The sequence below is a fragment of the Balaenoptera musculus genome, chromosome 18, assembly GCF_009873245.2.
Source record: "Balaenoptera musculus isolate JJ_BM4_2016_0621 chromosome 18, mBalMus1.pri.v3, whole genome shotgun sequence".
Lineage (NCBI taxonomy): Eukaryota > Metazoa > Chordata > Mammalia > Artiodactyla > Balaenopteridae > Balaenoptera > Balaenoptera musculus.
The window spans coordinates 67,278,085-67,296,538 of record NC_045802.1 but is presented as its reverse complement, the minus strand read 5'-3'; the positions used below and the strand labels follow the sequence as shown (position 1 = coordinate 67,296,538).

The 18,454-nt window shown below is 45.5% G+C and overlaps 2 protein-coding genes across 5 annotated transcripts in view; one reads left to right on the top strand and one right to left on the bottom strand.

Moving 5' to 3' along the window:
* Positions 1-16,041, bottom strand: part of FARP1 (FERM, ARH/RhoGEF and pleckstrin domain protein 1) — a 293,802-nt gene extending 277,761 nt beyond the window's left edge. For 3 of the 4 annotated variants that reach the window (XM_036831748.1, XM_036831743.1, XM_036831746.1), the window contains exon 1: positions 15,899-16,041. The gene's annotated coding sequence lies outside the window, so the exon portion shown is untranslated. Of the gene's footprint in view, positions 1-15,804; positions 15,824-15,898 lie in introns of those variants that run through there. The other variant, XM_036831745.1, reaches the window with a different exon arrangement.
* On the top strand, positions 5,417-16,691 carry LOC118884071 (translation initiation factor IF-2-like). Its single transcript, XM_036831386.1, has 3 exons — positions 5,417-5,478; positions 14,341-14,484; positions 15,365-16,691. The coding sequence occupies exons 1-3, from the start codon at positions 5,417-5,419 to the stop codon at positions 16,689-16,691; spliced, it is 1,533 nt and encodes a 510-aa protein (XP_036687281.1).
* The last annotated feature ends 1,763 nt before the right edge of the window (positions 16,692-18,454 follow it).

Sequence of the window (18,454 nt, the reverse complement as noted above, 5' to 3'; positions counted from 1 at the left end):
CACAGACCCCAGGCAACCTTGAACTTCCAAACCAGAAATTTAAAAATACCTTTTGATAACCATCTCCCCTAGACCACCATCTCTCACCCAAGTGTCATGAGCATCTATATTGCTGTTAGGTGCCTTGGAAACACTACGAAGAAGAAAGTGATCTTCAGGTAGGTGGTTTCAATAACACAGCAGGGAAAGATCTGCAATGCCCAAGTATGTCTTAGATGACTGTTTACATAGTAACGAAGACCCAACGCAGACAAAAATAAATAAATAAATAAATAAAGGAACGGCACACATGGGGTGGGGTAGCGGTAGGTCGGGGGAGGAGTGAAATAGAGGAGGCGGGGAAAGAAAATGGGGCCAAGGCTTGGCTTAATTTGCAGGAAAAAATCTGAACAGGTTTTTCTTTTCTTCCACCTCTGAGAAACAGTTTACTTTTCTCATGTTAAATAACATGGCTGGCTAATTATAAAAACAATAAAAATTCATTATAGGAAATTTACAAAACACAGAAAAGTTCAAAGGAAAAAATAAAAACCACTCACGTTATTCCTATCCAAAGAACACCACACGTAAAACACCCTTTTCTCAATGCATATAAACACATGCATCTTATACAGAATTTTAAACATATGTGGTCATCTCTTAAGTAACAAACTAAGAGTATAATCCCAAAAGAGGTAAGTTACCCCCAGAAAAAAGAGGGTGAATGAAGAACATTGGAAGTAAGCTCAGAACCTTAGAACCTCACCATCCTGTAGAAGGTCAAGGGTGACTACATTTTACAAAGAAATGGAGAGAAATTATTTGAGACAAAGTTTGCCTCTTAAGAGAGTTAAGCTTCAGCAAATATTTACTGGGTACCTACTATGTTCTGGGCACTTTACCAGGCACTAGGAAAGTGGAGGGTGTAAAATACTTCAGTAGAAGTTGCTCTCAATAAACGGGAAAAGACTTCCAAAGCTTTTCTCCAATTATAAACTATGTGACCTTCAGCAAGTCATTTAACCTCTTTGTGCCACAGTTTCCTCTTATATAAAATGTGGACTAAAAATTAGGATGGTTGGGATGATCAAATGACTTTGCACACATAAAGCCTTAGAATTCAGCCTGGGACTTAGAAATGCTCAATAAAAGTTGGTGCTCAATAAATAAAAGGAGTGGGGAAGAGAAAAAACACAGGTATAAACACAGAGCGTCGACGTTAGCACCCCTCAGGGTAGATCTTAGCCTTCGGAAAAGCTTCTGGAAGAGGGTGGGCAGGGACTGGGTGGAAAGCTCTCGCGTACCAAGCAGAGGAAGCGGCAGGTGTACACATGGGAGGATGTCAGGGACGAGGGCTCCTGTGGTTTGTATTAAGAATGGCACAGGGACTTCCCTGGTGGCGCAGCGGTTAAGAATCCACCTGCCAATGTAGGGGACAAGGGATCGAGCCCTGGTCCAGAAGAGCCGTGGAGCAACTAAGCCCGTGCGCCACAACTACTGAGCCTGTGCTCTAGAGCCCATGAGCCACAACTACTGAGCCCACGAGCCACAACTACTGAAGCCCGCGCGCCTAGAGCCCGTGCCCCGCAACAAGAGAAGCCGCCACAATGAGAAGCACCGCAGGGAAGAGTAGCCCCTGCTCGCCACAACTAGAGAAAGCCTGTGCACAGCAACAAAGACCCAACGCAGACAAAAATAAATAAATAAATAAATAAATAAGGAACAGCACATAGGGGGTAGGGTAGCGGCAGGTCAGGGGGAGGAGTGAAATAGAGGAGGCGGGGAAAGAAAATGGGGCCAAGACGCCTGATTTCCTTCAGCCATGCTTCTTCTCAGTTACAGCAAAACAGGCAGAGTTACATTATCCCACATCACAATCACTTCGAAAAGGAATGCTTTCTGGACTGTTCCGATAAAGTCAAATGGAGCTGCTTTATGTATTTTAAAATTACTTTTACAAGTAAGCATTTTCTAAACACTCTATAAAGAGGATGCAGTGAGCTGATGCTTCTTACCTGCTCTCCAGACATCTCCAAACTCATCCATAATGTCTCTCTGAGTTCCTCTAGCACGATACAGTAGACCACAAATAACATATTTCTTATTTGAGGGGTATTATTAAAAATAAAGACTTGAGAAGCAGGTTAGATGAGGAATTTGGTCTTTGCTAATTCACAATAATTTCCCTTTCAAGAAAGGAAGAAAAAATACACATATATAGAAAAATATATAGAAAAAAATACATAGAATCTAAAAGTGAATGGAGCTGTGACCAATACCTTTGCTAAAAAGAATGTCATTACTTAATGTGTTTATCTTTGTTGACAGGTTCTGCACAGTTAAGATTCAAAGCTTCATGGTTTAATAATACAAATAACACCTGCCATGTCACAAGGCTTTTATAAACTTCCAGACAATCCCTTTTTAGATATTATCTTCAAATCCCAAAAGAAATCCCAAATCCCCAAAATTCCAAATCTTAACAAATGCTGACCATCAAGCCACTGACAAGCAATTTATTTAGAATCCATGACTGTATCTCAATAATTATTATTCAGTAGGTATTATTACCTCCATTTTTAAAATAAGAGAGGAAAGTAGGACTCAGAAATGACATGACTTGCTCTAGACCACACAGCTTTTGAGTGGCCGGCGGGGATTTGAACACAGGTCCCTCAAGTCCCGTGGCAGCCAGTGTCCAAGATGGCTCCCAGTGGTCCTTGCCACCTGGCATCCACACTTCTGGGGAGTCACCTCCCACTGAATCATGACTGGCCTGTGTGACCCAGAATCTGGAAGTGACGAAGTAGGACTTCACAGCTTAGGTCATGGCAGTGTCTATCTTGGTCTCCTCATAAATTACTCACTCTGGGAGAATCTAGCCGCCATGCTGTGAGGACACTCAAGCAGCCTGCCCGAGGAGCCTATGGGCTTCCTTGGAAACAGATCCTACCACCCCAGCTGACATCTTTACTACAAATATCCAAGCCAGAGCTGCCTTTCTAAGCCACTCCCAGAGTCCCGTCCCAGAGAAGCTGTGAAAGACAACATTTACCATTGACATAAGTCACTCAATTTGGGAGGAATTTGTCACACAGCAATAGACAACTAATACATGCCCCGAAGCCTGTGTTCTTTCCTCCATGTCTATACTGCCTTTCAGCTGCTTCTGTAATTTTATCTCTTAATCATTTTCACTGTATATTCATATAGAGAATTAACAAGATACTTAGTGACATCAAACCTATACACCCCATCAGGTCTCTGAGATAAGTATCTACAGGACATGTTATTTACATCTATTTCTTGCTGGCATTGTTACAGACTTTACACACACAATTGCTCTTTTTGATCTACCCCTTCAAAAAACGGGCAGCTAACAGAGTTCATTAAGCCTCTGCTAGGTAGTCCAGGAAACGATTTAGTCCTATCTTTGGATAAGCCCCTTGTACAGGTATTTTCTTAGCATATTTTAAAATAAATAAATAAATAAACAGCATTGCTGACACAGCACTACACACCTATTAAAATGGCTACAATAAAAAGTGTTGATAACAACAAGTGCTGGTGAAGACCCCACTTCTGGATATCTGCCCCTGAGAAATCACGCCCACATCAAAACCTGCACGGGACAGTTTCTAGCAGCTGTACGTTTATAGCCATTCTATTCACAACTGCCCCAAACTGGAAACAACCCCAATGTCCTTCAACAACTGAATGGCCACACAAACTGTGGTACATCACACAATGGAATACAACCCAGCAACAGAAGGGAAAGAATGATGGTCACAGCAACTTAGAAGAATCTCAGAAACATTTGTGTGAGTGAAAGAAGCCAGTCTCAAAAGGTTACATACTCTGTGATTCCACTTATAAGACATTCTGGAAAAGAACAAATAGTGACAGAGCAAAGATCAGCGGTTAACAGGGGTTGGGGCAGGGGACAGAGGAGGGTGACACAAAGGAACAACATACGGGAATTTTTTAAGCTGCTGAAAATGTTCCATATCTTGATTGTGGTGTTGGTCATACAAATCAGTACACGTGGTAAAACTCACAGAATAGTACACGGGGGGAAAGAGTCACTTTTACTGTATATCCTTTTTTTTATTATTATTAATGCATATATGCTTTCCTTCCAAAACATCTTCAATTCCTTTTTCTCTTAAAAAGAAATATATCCGTTAAATCACCTTCAGGGCCTAGAGCCCTGTAGATTTCCAAATCTAAAAAAAAAAACGCTGATCAAAAGGACTTCTAGGGCTTCCCTGGTGGCGCAGTGGTTGAGAATCTGCCTGCTAATGCAGGGGACACGGGTTCAAGCCCTGGTCTGGGAAGATCCCACGTGCCGCGGAGCAACTAGGCCCGTGAGCCACAACTACTGAGCCTGTGCGTCTGGAGCCTGTGCTCCGCAACAAGAGAGGCCACGACAGTGAGAGGCCCGCGCACCGCAATGAAGAGTGGCCCCCGCTTGCCACAACTAGAGAAAGCCCTCGCACAGAAACAAAGACCCAACACAGCCAAATAAATAAATAAATAAATAAATAATAATTAAAGGTGTTAATAATTTAAAAAAAAAAAAAAAAAAGGACTTCTGCAAGCAAGTTACTTGGAATCTGTGATGTGTATCTCAGGAGTCCACCGTCTCTCAAATAATTCCATTCATTATTTTCCTCGACAGCCGAGGACAAATCTCCCACTTGCATGTCCCTATGAACAGTCTTGCCTGGGAGCAAGCAATCTTTTAGGAGAACATTGATACAACCTCACAGGTTCTCAATAAACATGTGCCAGGTGAGTAAATGTTGGGGCTCATCCCTGAAGTCACAGGAGATTAACTGTATCTGTCCCCAGACTGTCCCAAAGGCAGTCTGACGGTCTCTGGGAAAGATCAGCCCCCCACTTTGGGCCACTCTCTGAGCACGAGGGTGACCACCCACTTAGACGCCTCTTGTTCTGGCAGCCCATGGAGTTAGCACTTTTCAGGGTCAAAAATGTCTCAGTTTGGACCCCGAAAAATATATGGTCCCTTTGAAGACGAGGATTTTTCGGCCTGTTTTGTTCACCGATGTGAATCTCAAGAATAGTGCCCTCCAATCAGCTCACAGCAGTCAGAGAAAAAAAAAAAAAAAAAAAAAAGAATAGTGCCCTCCGGATAAACGGTGCTTGACAGATCTTTGTTAAAAGTGAGGTAGATCAGTTTTATTCTTTCTAGCCTGTGAAGAGTTATTGAGAATCTCATGAGTTGTGATTTTCTAGCTGCCTAAGATCCTATGATAAGATTTTCATTAATCCATCAAAGAAAGGCTCTTTCCTAAGTACCTAGAAGATACAGTAGACGTTTGAGACATGGCCCCTGACCTCCAGAAACTAACTCTGGGGAAAAAGGCAAAATTCATACATCGGGGAGTAAATAACTAATGATGTGAGATACTCTATGGATGAAACCAGTTACGCATCAGTCAGCTTCCCCAACGCTTCTGTGGATAATCTCAAAAGGTGAGCCAACGGAACTGAGACACAGACATTGCTTTGACTGGGAATTTGAAAAATGGGCATGGCTTGGCTGTGTCACAAATGGGTATCTTCCCTCTCAACGTATGGTTGCCCTGAAACAGCCCTGTTTGCTGGGGACTGATTAGGGCTGCCATGAACTAACACCTTTGCTCACTAAGTGCTTCTGACCAACAACAGAGAAAGGGGGCACATAAAGAGTCGTCACAAGTGAGGAGAAAGTAACACACAGGCACACCTCCCATCCCAGCCTACCTGGTGGGCTTCTGCAGGGAACAGTTTTGCTATAAACTCACACCGAGTAGGCTTGATCGATTTCTACCCCTTTCCTCCCATTCCAGAAGGTGTGTCTTGAGTACAAGCGAGAGGAAGGTTGTTTGGGGATAATGTCTACTCAGGGACAAATCACTATGACGCCCCTCACAAGGGAACATTAGGTTAGAACTGCTGCTCTCGGGGCTCAGACATCAACCTTTACGTGATGGGGACCCGCGAGCTTCAGCACAGCCCTGGATGGTGGTGGACCGAGGCCTTTCCCTCCTATCTCTGCCCCTCCTTCCCTTTTGATCCCTCCCCCAGGAAGTTTTTTTCCCCTTATTTTTGCCTGTCAATCCTACCCATAAAGGCTGCTGTTCCCCACCCTCACCCCATCCTTGTACACCCCCCCCACACACACCCATCATAAGAGGGGCCCTTCATCTGGGCTAAACAGGAGTCCTTCCCCGGAGGGGTGGAGATGGGGGTTCAAACTCCAACTAGGTGATTCTCGATCACAGCAGGAGCGGCATGAATGCTTTATCCCGGGGAATGGAACACGCGTGACGCTGTGACTAATTGCCAGCGTGACTGAAGGACCGCTTGACTCCCCAGGCGGGGCCAAGGATGCTATCCTTCCTGCAACATGCAGGACAGCGCCACCATCACCAGCAAACTGCCCCGAAGTGCCCGTGGAGAGAACCAGGAAAATGAAGCCAATCCCTAGCGAAAAAGCAGGGCATTGTGAGGGCAACCCCACAGGTGGCTGGAGTCTTTGGACCCAGGTCTCCCTTCCTGAGATGAACCACCTCTGCCCTTTCTGGGGTTGGAACTGAGAGCTACGAAATTCCCCTATTCTGCTTCCTGTGACTCAAGGTGGGTGTCTGTCCCTTGCCACAAGAGACCCTCTTTTCCATAGATTTATGTACAGATTGTCACTGCAGCCAAATACTGCAAGCACAAGAAATCACCGATAAAGGGCAACGTTAGGTTCATTATGTAGGACTATACAGGGGGATATTATATAGCCATTGAACATTTTCATTTCAAAGAAAACTCAGTATGGAAAACACTCAGACAATGTTATGGGGGGAAAGTGACTTCTAATTATACATGCATCATTCTCCCAATTTTTAAAAGATATATGTTTGTATGTATAGAGAAAAATACTGGGGATATATTGAATATGCCAAAAGTCAAATTGAAATAAATCAAATCTTAATCTTCATAAATTTTGACCAGCAGGATTGCAAGGGATTTTTACTTTCTGTTTTATAAGTGAATACTTTTCTAATCCTGTTACAATAAACAGACTACAAAGGGAACACTAAAATAAACAAGCTAACAAACAAAACACACTTCTTTATTGAAAGCTCAACTTAAATGCAACTTCCAACCAGAATCCAATGTCTTACTATCCTGAACGCTTCCACGATTACAGTACCTTTTGCAAAGCTCTGGTCATATACCACCTTATATTGTAATTATCTAGATAATTCTCCAATCCGGTCTGGATGCTACACTCTGAGAGCAGGGAACTGCACCCTGTTTCTGTGGCACCAATGGTAACTAGTAATTCAACACAGCTGTTCAATAAATATCTGTTGAATTGATAAGTCCTTACATAAAGTGAAGTGAAAATAAAACAGCAGCGAATATGCAAGTTACCCTGGTCAGTTGACCATCTTGATAGTAAGAGGTGGGGGAAGGACCAGATTTCTTTTTTAAAGTCATATCAATTAAATAAAAATAGATAGGAATATTGTGGCTCTATATTCTGCAAGTTGTTCACCAGGATATTTTCCGTTCAATTCATTTGCTTGGATTACGGTTATTATAAAATCATTCAACTTTTCTTTACAGGCTCACAAATATCTGTGTCTAATTTTTCAGCGTGGTAAATCTTTAGTTTACCCAAATCCTGACATTTCCAAGCAGTTCACTCTACTAATAACATTGGCCCCCAGTAAGATTTCATGCCAGACAACCAAAAGATCCGGCAAGATTATAAAGGAAGATATTAATCTCTGATTAATAATGGCCTCACAGGGACTTCGCTGGTGGCGCAGTGGTTAAGAATCCACTTGCCAATGCAGGGGACACGGGTTCAAGCCCTGGTCTGGGAAGATCCCACATGCCGCGGAGCAACTAAGCCTGTGCGCCACAGCTACTGAAGCCCACGCGCCTAGAGCCCATGCTCCACAACAAGAGAAGCCACCACAATAAGAAGCCCGCGCACTGCAACGAAGAGTAGCCTGCGCACTGCAACGAAGAGTAGCTCCCGCTCGCTGCAACTAGAGAAAGCCCACGTGCAGCAACAAAGACCCAACGCAGCCAAAAATAAATAAATAATGGCCTCACAAATCTCCTAAGCAATATTAAACATGCAGATAAATGCCATTCTAGGTTGACAGAAATGGTAGGCACTGCCATCATTTTTTTCTTAAAGAAACGAAATATTCCCATCAAGTATGTCTTGTTATCCAAACCCCAAATGGTCAATGCTAAGCAGATGTCCTGCAAGGCCATCTTAAGAGGAAAAGGTGAAAATCATGCAGACTTAGTGACAAGATTTGCACACATTATCAAATACGTAAAGTCCTTAAAAATAGTTCATCTCTCACAGTGACTTGACGTGATCACTAAGCCACTTTCCATATAATTAACAGTAATAAACTCTTTTTCTCATACATAATGTTAAATGGCAGATGAAAGATCAGATCTTCCAACCTGTCAGAACGGCTATCATCAAAAAGACAAGAAATAACAAGCGCTGGTGAGGATGTGGAGAAAAGGAACCCTCCAGCACTGTTGATGGGAACGTAAATTGGTGCAGACACTATGGAAAACAGCATGGAGGCTCCTCAAAAAAATTAAAACTAGAACTACCATACGATCCAGCATTTCTACTCCTGCGTATTTAAAGAAAACGAAAACACTAATTCAAAAAGATACACACACCCCTATGTTCACTGCAGCATTATTAACAATAGCCAAGACATGGCAACAACCTAAATGTCCACTGACAGATGAATATATAAAGAAAATGTAGTATATATACACAATGGGATATTACTCAGCCATAAAAAAGAATGAAATCTTGCCATTTGTGACAACATGGATGGACCTGGAGGGGATTATGCTAAGTGAAACAGGTCAGACAGAGAAAGATAAATACTGTATTTACACTTATATGTGAAATCTAAAAAACAAATGAATAAATGTAACAAAACAGAAACAGATTCACAGATACAGAGAGCAAACTAGTGGCTGCCAAAGGGGAGGAGGGTGGGGCGATGGGCAAAATGGGCGAAGGGGATTAAGAGGTACAAATGACCTGTTATATAATAAGTAAGTCCCAGGGATGTAATGTATAGCACTGGGAATACAGTCATTAATACTGAAATAACCTTTGTATGGTGCATAATCTATAAAAATATCATATCACTATGTTGTACGCCTGAAACTAACGTTGTAAGTCAACTATACTTAACTGAAAAAACAAAAAACAAAAAAAGACAAAATTTTTTTAAAAAGAAAGATAAAGTCTTCCAATTAATGTATCAGTCAAGATGCTTTGGATGGCAATAACAGAATTAGAAAGTGGGGTGGGGAAACTTATTGTCTATTACACTAAGTCCAGGTCTGCGTTATTTGGTATACAAAATTAGCTATTATTTAGTGTAGTAAGCTCCAGGTGCAGGAAGGTCAGTGACTAAGTGAGGCCCACAAGAACTCTGCTTCCATCTTTCAGCCCATCATCCTCTCTCGCCTTCATCCCAAGGCTAGTCACAATTTTGGCTGCTGTGGTTCCAGGCATCACATTCAGTCCAGCCCTTGGGTCTCTCTTTCAGAGCGCAGAAATATTCCCCAGATCCTTCTTCAAAGACCAACAAATGTTGGAGGCTTCTGAGAAGCACTTTGCTTAAGGACAAAAGGAGCGTGAAGAAGGCTGTGCCATTATTGGCCCGACGACACCAAATGTGTAAGAGTAAAAAGCGTGGAGCTGCAGCAGCCCTTCGCCATAACAGCCAATCAGGCTGCAGCAGTCTCATTAACCACTAGGCAGCAAGCCAGAGTACAAAAAGCAACAAGCCGGGATGGCAGGGTGGAAGGACAGAAAGAACCTGGCTCCCGGGTGGTTCTGTGAGCTGAGGCATTGAACCGGGAGCCCCTTCCTTCTTATTATTACTTGAGGCAACTAATTGTTTGATGACTTTCACTGCTATCAGTCAAAGATTCTATCACTGGAAGATAAATGCACTCTTGGAAGTTTCCTTGATGTTTTAGGAAAAGAGCGCCAATAACTTGCCCAACATCACATTTTAACACCTATACTCCCAACTCTTGTTACCTTTGATCCCAATCTCTAACTTCCGTATTCTAAAATGTCATGGGGTTTTCATTATACAAATTTTTAATTTTTATTTATTTATTTTTCTTTTCCATTATGGATTATCGCGGGATATTGAATATAGCTCCCTGTGCGCTACAGTAGGACCTTGTTGTTTATCTGTACAATATAAAATAGTTTGCATCTGCTAATCATCTCCTCAAACTCCCAATCCATCCTTTCCCCACCCTCCTCCTCCTTGGCAACCAGAAGTCTGTTCTCTATTTCTTTGAGTCTGTTTCTGTCTCAGTCATTACAAAAATTTTAATTCAAGTCAAGCAATATTTATTTACCTTCTATGGGCAGGAGAAACAAAAATCAGGAAAACGTACTTTCTGACCTGACAACAATGCTTGTTATCTGGTTCAGAAAATGAGGAGAGTACACAAATAACACTATATAATTCATGCCAAAATAGAGACACTAAACTCCTTTTACAAGCACCTACGTATGCCATTCCAACCTCTTTTTAGAATGTTACATCTTGCTTTTACCCAGGGCTCCATTTTTTGTATTGATTTCAAAAATATTTATTTTCCACAATCTTTCTGTGTGCTAAAAGAACAATTCAATTTTGAATTTCAGAAATTTATTTGATCATAACCTTAAACACCTTGTTTCCCCAGATTTTCAAAATAAGCAGGGTTTTTTTTTTTGTTTTTTCATTTTCATGTCTTTTCAACTCAGTTTTAGTTAGGAAAGAATAGAACTGCTCCATCCCCATGAAGTAAATGGAGACTGACCTCTTGAACAAAGCAATATTAGTCTATGTCTTACACACAAAAATGTGTTATTTTTCCAAAGCTGAAAAAATTCCCTGACCTTTAATAAGTTCAATAAGTAGACCATGTACAATGTTTCCCTAATAACTTTTGCTCTTCAAAAGATACCACTAAAAGAGGAAAAGATTAAAAAATAGCCTGGTAAGAATATTAATACATAGATCTAACAATGAACTTGTATATAGAATATACACCAAACTCCTATAATTGTAAAATAAGATGACATTAAGTATACGCAGTTTATTGTATGTCAATTATACTCTAAAGCTATATAAAACAATCAGACAAATATCAATGAAAAAGAACAAAGTGTTAATGGACACGGCACAAAGGAAGATAGACAAATGGCCAAAAAGCACAGGAAAACTTATCATTTCCCTTTCAGGGAAATATAAAATTAAACCACAAGGAGATACCACTACACATCTACCAGAATGGCTACAATGAAAAAGATGGATAATTTCAAGTGTTCATGAGGATTACAGTACGTGGAACACTCATATATCATTGGCGAGAATGTAAAATGGTACAAACACTTCGGAAAAACAGATGGCAGTTTCTTATAAACATACACTTATCATAAGACCGAGCAATAAAAAGGAAAACAGATCTCCGCACAAAGACTTGTTCACAAATGTTCATAGCAGCCTTATTCATAACAGCCCAAACTGGAAACAGCCAGAGTGGCCAAGGGTGACCAGATCAACAAATTGTAGCACATCCAGACACCGAAATACTACAGGGCAACAGAAAGGAACACACTGATAAGATGATGGAGGAAGGGGGAGGGAGGAGGGAAAAGAAGCAGATGGGGGAGGAGAGAGGGGAATAAAAGGAAAGGAGAAATTACATCTAGACGTAGTGAAACTGCAGCACTCCAAAGGATCTTAAAGGCAGCCAGAGAGAAAAGACAGATTATTTACAAATAACAGCCCAACAGTGGACACTGCGACAACAACAATGGAACCAAAAGAGAGTTGATTAATACAGGATCAACAATCCAGAATTGCGCGCCCAGGTAGTTTATCATTCCGGAACAAATTTAAAGGCACACAAAAACTGAGGTTACCCCCAAGAGATGCTCACTAATGGAACTTCTAAAAAATATACCTCTAAGAAGGAAAGGGAAAGTTATCCCAGAAGCTAATTTTTTCAGGTAGGTTTTACTTTCTTCTTCATGCTTTTATTGTCTGATTTTTTTAAAATGAGCCCGTATATTTTTACAATACCCAACTTTAAAGGTTAGTTTAAATTGTTAAATTAGAACAAAACAGAAATGAAATCAAATACCACATTTTCAAATTCCCAGAACAACAACTTGTCAGGGCTAATATCAAATTTCCCTTAAAAACCTTAAAGAATAACTTGAAAGGACATGAAAATTAGGTTTACTTATTCACTCAACAAGTATTTAGAAAGGGTTTGCTATGTGCCAGGCACTATACTAGATCCTGAATTAATACGATGAGAACAAAAAATGAAAGTCATATAATACTGGATTTATAAGTCTTCTAAGATACCTTTATGAAAAGGCCAAAGTCTACACACAAAGTGGAGTTATTCTTTGGTGAGGAATATTACATAATAGAGAGTTAAAGGTAATCCAGTTTGGCCTGAGGCCCTTTTGTTTGAAAATGTATGCACAAATATGACCATTTTACACATGACATTAATTCAGTGTAAATGATGAATTCCCATATTAAATTGCCCATCTTGCCGTCTGATTTCCATCCCACGTTGAATAAGAAAACTGCCTGAGTTCATAGGCAGCGCTGAGCATGGTGAGGCACATTGTACCTGACGGTCCCTGGTTTGTTTCACAAGTGTCAAAGGCTTAGAGCACCCACATTTCATGTGTACCAAGTGTCCACTTCTGCTCAAAGTATCCACTTGGCAAAACATTTTTAACTGACTTAAACCAGGAGGAGGGCAGCCTATAAAAAGCCAGTTTCTCCACTTCAAAATAAACAGTTTCTGGGGGCTCCTTGATTAAAAACAAAGGCAGCATTTGGCATAAAAGGACTGGTGAAATCAGTATTTCAAGTAATTTTGAATGGAAACCGTTGGGCTCTGCTCTTCCCAGACATGTGGAAGTGCTTAAGGCAGTAACCTGGCGGAAACAGAGGGTGAGGGGCCTATGATGAAGTGAGGCCACAGCAGAAACTCTAACCATTAAAAAACCAAGGAAAAATTTTTTAAAAAGTTGATCCACCGCTTCCCATTCAACAGTCAGGCTTGGAGAGCCCTCCTTTCAATCAAAAGTACCAAATAATACGAGAGGTGCAGCCCCAGGAACCTTTAAAAGCCCACCCTCTTCCCTCCCAGGCAATGGTAAGCAACACTTGGAATACCTGTGCACCCAGAGTAGAAAGGACTTGAGTGACTGTATTTGGGGATTATAAGAGCCCTTCTCTTGTCTGTAGCATCTTCAATTCAAGGGGAAAGTGCATTTCACTAGGCAGGTCTCTGAAATAAGCAAGGCCACTTACAAAAGCTTTTGCTGTCAAAGCACTAGCCAAGTACCTACAAATCCATACAACTTTCCTCATCCTCTGCGAAAGCCATAATGCCGTCTTTCCTAAAGTGTTCAGTATGCAAAAATTGGGCTCCTGTCTCTTCTCCAGCATTCTCTAACCTCCTCAAGGATGGAAAAAGGTTTTCTTTTCTGATGTCTATCACAGGCACCCTCCTTATAAATATATATCATTTTCCAAATGAATTAAACTCTTCTATGAATATTAGAGCTCAATGAATATTAGAGGATGAATTCCACTTTTTTTTTTAAAAAACTAACCCTTTCAATACTATATTCAATTCTTATCTTCTTAAAACCATTTCCTTGGACAGTTTCTTAAATAAAAAGCAAAACAAAAATATTCACCCAGGTTCCTCATGGTCTTAAGATAATTATGGCATAACTGCAACATACCAGAAGAAAATTATCTAGGACAGATTTTTAAATCTCCTTTTGGTAAATTTGGCCCGCAGAGTACCATTAGTATTCTATTAAGACCTAAGGAATTCAATCCCTGTATAAAATTCCAGAAAAATACTAACTATGTGAAAAAGGACATTATAAACCTACCTTCAGGATTCCCACAGGGGAAGAACACCTTAAATGAAAAACCACACCCCAACTCACAGGGGGCATGCTACCGAATCTGTGGCCCTGTGGAGCACAGCTACATAATCACCAAGTATTTCAAGTTTCTCGTCCACATAAAAGAAAGAAGAGATTCTGGGAAGCACTGGGCTAGCAACTCACTATTTCCACCAACACCTCGCCCAGTAAGCCAGCCACTGGCCAATAATGTGTCTCTTCGTTTTACCCAGAAGCAGCTCTATCAGCCAGACATTCTAAGAACACAAACGTTCCATTGTGCTTGGAGTAACTCCAATATTGGTGCCTTGCTGCAGAACGATGCTGCAGGAATATAAAGTGAGCCATGTGGATGCTGAACCCATCATCAGGAAGTGTCAAACCCAGAAGACCAACCCCCCGGAAAGGCTGAAGGTAAACCCCCGGCCAGAAGGCTGTGGAATGTGGGAAGACAGCCAAAGGTAGGAGACCTCAGAAGGGCCTGCTTGATGGCAACAATGAGGACAATTTTTAAGGCAAATGTCCCAAAGCTCTCAGGACCAAAAAGGCCTTTCTTCCTCCTTTCTGTCCTGTTTAGACTGAATAAGAAAAGCAAGACAATGCTGGAAGATGTTCTGGAATGGGCTTGGCCAAGTCACCACATGCAAAGCACAGTGAACCTAACCCACTGCTAGGCTGGGGTTTGGCTCTGCTGAAGACCCTGCCTGCTGGGTGGGGGAGATGGGGTCCCCAAAAGCCATGGCTAAGGGGGAACCGTGAAACAGGGGAGGGCGGGGCTGAGCAAGTCAAACCTGAGAAACTAACAAGAAAGACATCAACAACAATAATAAAATGAAACAGCCAGAGGCCACCATGGTACTCCAGAAGAATCAGAGACAGGCTGAGCCGGCTAAACTGTTCCAGATGAAAGGCAATCTCTCCACATCTCAAGGGGCAGATCTGATACCAGGGTCCTCGTTTCTTTGTGCGCCTCACCTCCCTCGTTTCTGGGGGATCCTGCACAGACTCCAGCTGGGCTCCAACTGCCATAAACGACATCTAGACTGATTACGGGGAACTCATTTTTTTCCCCTCAAACAAAACACACACACACACACACACACACACACACACACACACACACACACACACACACACACACACACTCTCAAAGGTCTAGCAGGATCACACAGCTAAAGTTTCCGGAACTTAAATCGTAAAACCACAATCAGAAGTTGTTGTTTGGAAATGCTCACCACAAAAATCTCTGTCCTTTGCTTAAAAAAAAAAAAAAAAAGAAAGAAAAAAAAAACTTTGCTCTTCATAAAGGTTGGCGGCAAAGAGGGACAAAATCTAACTTAGGCAGAGGGCGTGTTCCTCTTTGTCACCCACCGGGGTCCTCGCACCGGCGTGGGCGAGCGGAGGGCACCCGGCAGCGCGGTGGCACCCGCGCCAACGACCACCTCCCCGGCCCGCGGTCGGTCGCAGGGGCCGAGATTGCAGCCGGAGGTCCGGAAGCCGCGTCCGGCGCTGTCAGCGCGCCGGGTGGGATGGGAGGAAGAGGGGGAAGGGCGCCGCGGGGCGGGGGAGGCGAGAGGGGACGCGCGCGGAGCCCGCAGCCCGAGTCCCCGGAGGTGAGAGGAGGGTGCAAGGGGCGGCGCGGAGCCCGGAGGCCCCCGAGCTCCGGCTATTGTTGCCGGGCTGCCCCGGGCCCGGAGAGCGACTCTCCCGCCTCAGTAGGGGAAGCCCAGTCCCACCCGCCGCCCCCTCCTCCGGTCAGGACCCGTGGGCCACACAGCTACCTCCACCCGCGCCCCGGTCGGTCGGCTCCGGGCGCCCGACTCGCACAAGTTGCCGCCAGTCCGCCGGGATCATTGTTCGCCGCGCGCCTCCTACCTCCACGGCGCAGGCGGCTCCGGCTCCCACTCCCGGCCTCCGGGCTCCGCAGCTCCGAGTTCCCGGCGGCCGAGGGCGCGGCGGCTCCGGCTGCGCGTGCGGCGGGGACGCTCGGCTATTAATACCCGCGGGCGGCGGGGGCGGCGGCGGCGGCGCGGACGCGCGAGCTGGGCTGGCGGCGGCCGGCCGAGGTCCGAGCCATCAAAGGTGGCGCGGGGAGGAGGGGAGGGCGGAGCAGGCGGGGTGGGTGGGGAGCGGGCTCAGGGTCGCCATGGCCGCCTCGACGCCGGGCCGAGCGCCACTCGCGCGGGGAGGAGCGGCGCAAAGCGGGCGGCGGCCGCGTCCCCGCCCCGCGCGCCAGCCGAGCGCCCGCAGCCCTGCGCCCGCGCCGGCCCCGCCGCCTCCAGACCGGCGAGCGGGAAGTGAAGGAAGGCGAGCCCCTCCCCGGGCCTGGGCCGGCCCCTCAGCTGGGGGGAGCCCGGGCGCCGCGCAGCCCGAGCCGCGGGGACAGCGGGAGAGCCACAGCCCCCTCCAGCGTCCGCGCCCGCGACCTGCGCGCCGGCGCGCCCCGCCCCGCTCCGCCCCGCCCCGGGGGCAGGTGCGCCGAGCGGCCGCCCGCCCGAGCGCCCCTCCCAGGCCGGGCGAGCCCACCTCTGATCCGCGCCTTACTTGGTCCTACGGCCGGAGACGGTCTCTCCGCTCGGCGCCGCGGGGCCGAGCGCAGGAAGCTCCGCGGAGTGCGCTACGCCACCAGGGACGCGCCAGTCCAGCCTCTGTGGTTGAAAGCAGCTAAGGCAGCGGGAGACGGGCACACGGACAACACCAGGAGCAGCTGGAGGAGGATCGGTGGCGCGGACTCTGCAGGTCGCTGTTGAGGTTGTGCAAGGGGGAGCCCCTCCCGGGTGCCCACCTAGGACTTTACGTTGTCGCGCGGACAGCGGCGCTTCGCAGGGACCCGCGAGCACCACCCCTTCCCTGGGGCCACAGGAGCGGGCTTCCGGCACCACCCTGGGCTACGAGGGACTTAATCCCGGAGGGGCAGTTGTCACCTCCCCTCCCCCCGCCGCGGCCCCGCGTCCTCCACCTCCCGCGAATCCCCCGACAATCCCCACCCCTACTCGCCCCCTCCGAGGACAGGAGCAGTGCCCCGCGGGGGAAAGGAGTGAAATAGGTTAGCAGGTTTGCAGATTCCTGTTCAGAGCTCCCGAAACTCTTTGGAGGAGGGAGCAAGATTCAGGACCCAGCAGGCAGGCACCTAAGGGGGGAAAGTCCCTGTCCCCCCACCTCCAGCTGAGAGCTGCCGCTTTACCACCTCCATCCCCCTTTCCTCAGCCCCTGCCCTTGCCCTTCTCCTCCTCGCTGTGGATGGGCCCGCTGCACGTGGAGGGAAAAGGACGCGCGGCAGAAGGTGAGAAACGAAAGCGACCCTCTGCCAGATGCCGAGGCTAGTGGGCACCCGCCCCTGACGGCCGCTGACCCCAGAACCCTGGTCGTTTTGCGCCTTAGAGAAGTTTTCGACCTCCAGCCTGGAGGCAGGTTTCTTGGGAGAGGCCAGGACTGAACTCAGAGAGGAGCAGGACAGGGGCCCCTGTGGGACAGTGGGTCCACACGAGAACACGGTGCCTGAGAAGGACGGGGGCACCCGTGCGTAGCTAGTGTGAGTAGTTTCTGGAGCAAAGAGACATATTTTGAGTTTGAGGTGCTAAACTGTATTTTTTTTTTTTTTAACGCCTGTATATTTGGAGAAGGTGGAAGTAAAAAGGGTCATCTGGGCCTCAAACCTGAAAAGAACAGCAGATGGGAAGTTTGTCATCGAAGAGAAGCAATAGTGGGCTGGAGGCGTGGCTCTGGACAAACCATAGATCAGAGGTTTCCGTGATTCTCTGAGTGTGCTTCTCAGACCTGTAGCGGTAGCAGCACCCGGAAACTTTAAGAAATATAAATTCTTGGGCCCCTCCCCAGACCTACCTTATCGGGTTCTCCCACCTCAGTGGGCATCAGAATTGCCTGGCGAGCTGATTCAAAGACCTGCTGAATCAGAAACTCCAGGAAAGGGAGTCTGGAGTGGGCTTGAGAATGTGCCTTTGTAACAGGTTCCCAGGGGGCTCTGGGCCCACACTTTGAGAACCACCAAATTAGAGTACTGGGTCTCAGGATCACAGAATCACCTCAGACTTGAAAACAACCCTCAACGCCCAGGCTTCACCCCAGCCAAATATATCAGGATTTCTGGGGTGGGAACCCAGGCATCGGTATTGTTAAAGTTCTGGAGGTGATTCCGGTGCGTGGCCAGGTCTGTGGCAGACCTGGGATTCTGGTAAATGCAGATCTGGTTTAGTAAGCTTGAGGCACGATATTTCTAACAAGCCCTCCAGTGCTGTTTTTTTTGTTTGTTTTTTTTTTTGCTAGTCCGGGCACTTCACCCAGTAGCAAGCCATACCTTACAGCTAAAACCGAAAAACTTGTAGAAATCACAAAAAATTAGAAAAGTGACATTTACCCAGTCACTCTCTTTGGAAGACATTTTCCACATGCTACAGTGTTTATTTCATCTTC

Excerpts from the sequence above, each read along its gene's own strand:
- LOC118884071 (XM_036831386.1), top strand. The coding sequence starts at position 5,417 with ATGGATGAAACCAGTTACGCATCAGTCAGCTTCCCCAACGCTTCTGTG. Across the intron at positions 5,479-14,340 it reads TCTGTGGATAATCTCAAAAG|AACGATGCTGCAGGAATATA; the intron begins GTGAGCCAACGG and ends GCCTTGCTGCAG. Across the intron at positions 14,485-15,364 it reads ATGTGGGAAGACAGCCAAAG|GCAGAGGGCGTGTTCCTCTT; the intron begins GTAGGAGACCTC and ends AATCTAACTTAG.